Source organism: Ovis aries, chromosome 12 (assembly GCF_016772045.2).
Source record: "Ovis aries strain OAR_USU_Benz2616 breed Rambouillet chromosome 12, ARS-UI_Ramb_v3.0, whole genome shotgun sequence".
NCBI lineage: Eukaryota > Metazoa > Chordata > Mammalia > Artiodactyla > Bovidae > Ovis > Ovis aries.
In genome coordinates, this window is record NC_056065.1 from 53,884,215 (window position 1) to 53,887,305 (window position 3,091).

Genomic DNA, 3,091 nt, shown 5'->3' on the forward strand with positions numbered 1-3,091 from the left:
ACCCAGACTCCTGGACCTGGCTGGAATGCACCTGGTCAGGGAAGATGCCCTGGTCTGTTCTGCTCTGGAGTTTCTGCCCACAGAGCTCTTCCCACACCTCTTCATGGATGCCTTCCATGGGAAACATATCAAGACCCTGAAGGCCATTGTGCAAGCCTGGCCCTTTGTCTGCCTGCCTCTGGGGGGCCTCATTGACCTGCCTCATGTGGGGCCCCTACAAGCAGTCCTGGAAGCACTTGATGTCCTACTTGCCCAGAAGGTTCATTCCAGGTGAGTCAGATCCAGGTAGGTTGATAAGGCTCTGGGAATCCTGGAAGAGACATCTGGGGTGGGCTAAGTGGATGGCCAATGGATGGGCCAGAGGGTTCTGAGGATGGCAGTGAAGAAGCTCAGAGGCCTTGGCTCACTATGGAAAATACTTTACTGATGTGTAAATGTGGCTACAATGCAGCAGTGATTGAAAGAACATGCCCATCTCCTTCCTATGATGCATAATTCTAATAGAAATGGAGAACTAAAAAGAAGAGGAGAAAGCAACTTGGAGGAAAGAGGCAGAGGAGGGCAAGGGAGCAGGTGATGAGATATATGAATAAAAGCACAAGTGCACAGTCTTTTGTGAAATTCTGAGACTGTGGTTGCATTCTGTGTGGATTTTAATGCATCTCTATTAATTTTCTGTCTTTATAGGCGGTGCAAACTACGGGTGCTAGATCTGCGGAATACTGGCCAGAGCTTCTGGAACATGTGGTCTGGAGCCAGCACACATGGGTTCTCAAGCTTAGGAATGGCACCAGTGGCTGAGCAGAGCTCAAGGATCCACCAGCCCTTGGCTCCCCTGAAGGTATACATAGAGCTTTGTCTGAAGAAAAGGACCCTGGATAACTTCCTCACTTACCTCCTCAGGTGGATAGAGCAGAGAAAAGCTTCTATACACCTCTGCTGTAAAAAGCTGACCATCTTTGCAATGCCTGTGGAAAATATCATGAGAGTCCTGAATATGGTGCAGCTGGACTGCATCCAGGAGGTGCAAGTCAATTGGATTTGGCATCTGTCCACCCTGGCCAAATTTGCTCCTCTCCTGGGTCAGATGAGCAACATGCAGAGACTCCATCTCTCCCGCACTCACATATCTGCCCATGAGGAGCAGGAGCAGAAAGTTGTCCAATTTACCTCTCAGTTTCTTAAGCTGCACCATCTCCAGGATCTCTCTCTGGATGCTCCCTCCTTTCTTGAAGGCTGCCTGGACCAGATGCTCAGGTGAGTGTGGACCACTGGCTTGAAACAGTGAACACAACACTGGCATGTTAAGCCCACTGGGTCCTTTGCTGCTCTATCTTGAGCTGCGTTGTCACTTTACCACTGAAATCAAGGTAGAAGAACAAACAGGGACACCACATTAGATAGCTATGGATGGGGTGGTTTGGATCCAATGAGGGTAGGCATGGATTCTTCGTTAGGAAATTCTGTGTAACTTGGCTTAGGAAAATAGGTAAGTGAAAGGACCATTTAAGAAGGGAAACCACCTCCGACCAGAGCAATTACCTGGGAATTACCTGGCAGTCCATTGCTTAGAACTCTTCTCTTTCAGGGCTGAATGTCCAGGTTTGATCCTTGGTGGGGAAAGCACGATTGCACAAGCCACATGTGTGATGTGGCCATGAAAAAAATAAAAGGAAAAAGAATGTGTGTGAGAGAGAGAGAAGAGCTCTGTGCTTATCAAGTTTCTAAACACATGAACTTGTCTCAAATTGCCAGTTCCTAAAAGGTTGTCTTTTCCAGCAATATTAAGTTAATATTTAAGAAATGCATGATTCTTAGAGGATAGTGGTGGAGCATGACCAGCAATCATACAAAGCTTCAGCTTGTTATAGGTTATGCAGAGATGAAATGTCAGGCTAAATGGAGACAGGTCATTTTGAGTACTGACCTTCAGGAGACACTTAGTAGGACCTTGTCTTTGGGCAAAACACCTGCCCAAGACAGCTGACACCCAGGTTTCTCAGATATAATCACTTTTTTCTCCCCAGTTGCCTGAGATCCCCCTTGGACCACCTAGCAATAACTAACTGCCGGTTTACAGAATCAGACCTGACCCACCTGTCCCAGTGCCCGAACATCCATCAGCTCAAAGGCCTGGATCTGAGTGGGGTCACCATGACTGACTTTAGTCCTAAGATACTCTGCATTATTCTGGAGCAAGTTGCAGCCACCCTCCAGGAACTGAACTTAGAGCAGTGTGGGATCAAAGAGTCCCAGCTTGAGTCCATCCTGCCTGTCCTGAGCTGCTGTTCCCAGCTCAGGACCTTCAGTCTGTGTGGGAATGTCCTCCCTATGGCCATCATGGAGAAGCTGCTGAGGCACACCACTGGGCTGATCAACTTAAGTGATGAGTTTTACCCTGCTCCTCAGGAGAGTTACAGCCTTCATGGAGCCCTCCACCTGGGCCGACTGGCCCAGCTTCGGGATAAACTCATCAAAATTATGCAGGATTTAGGACATCCAAGGGCCATCTGGCTTAGCTCCAGCCCATGTCCTCGCTGGAGCAATAAGACATTCTATCCTGAGGAGCCTTTTCTGTACCACTGTTGCATGTCTGCCTAGTTGGATGCACCTGCCAAAGCTCTCTTCTGGGCACTTGGAAACTAAAATATGGAGAATAGATGCATCATAAAAGGAAAACTGATCCATGGTTTCAGACATCAGCTCAGTATGAATGGGAAGAGGAAAGATGATTGGAGATGCAGGATTGCAAGGGGAAATGGAGGCTCTGGAGGTGTTGGGACATTCAGAGACATGAGTTTATAGCACCTTAAAAATGAATTGATTTTCTGGATGGAAATCTTGTATGCATATGTGGCATTATCCTTGATTGGAAAGTATATATAAATGGTCACAAATAAAGAAACCTTCTCATGCCGTTCTGATATATTATTGCTTTTTATGTGTTTTCACCTCAGGAATATCCAGTTACTCATGAAAGAAAACACTCAGAATTGTGTATGATCAGAAACCCCGCTACTCCCACTAGTTCTCGACTGGCAGGGACATCTGTTACCTCCTTACTGATTTCTGTGCCTATTCAGTGGATTAC

At 47.0% G+C, this 3,091-nt stretch overlaps 1 protein-coding gene across 1 annotated transcript; it reads left to right on the forward strand.

Annotated features, from left to right (window-relative positions):
- Window positions 1–776: 776 nt before the first annotated feature.
- LOC101114795 (PRAME family member 8-like) lies at window positions 777–2,852 on the forward strand. The gene is made up of 2 exons (XM_027976088.2): window positions 777–1,257; window positions 2,028–2,852. The coding sequence occupies exons 1-2, from the start codon at window positions 785–787 to the stop codon at window positions 2,599–2,601; spliced, it is 1,047 nt and encodes a 348-aa protein (XP_027831889.2). The 5' UTR covers window positions 777–784; the 3' UTR covers window positions 2,602–2,852.
- The last annotated feature ends 239 nt before the right edge of the window (window positions 2,853–3,091 follow it).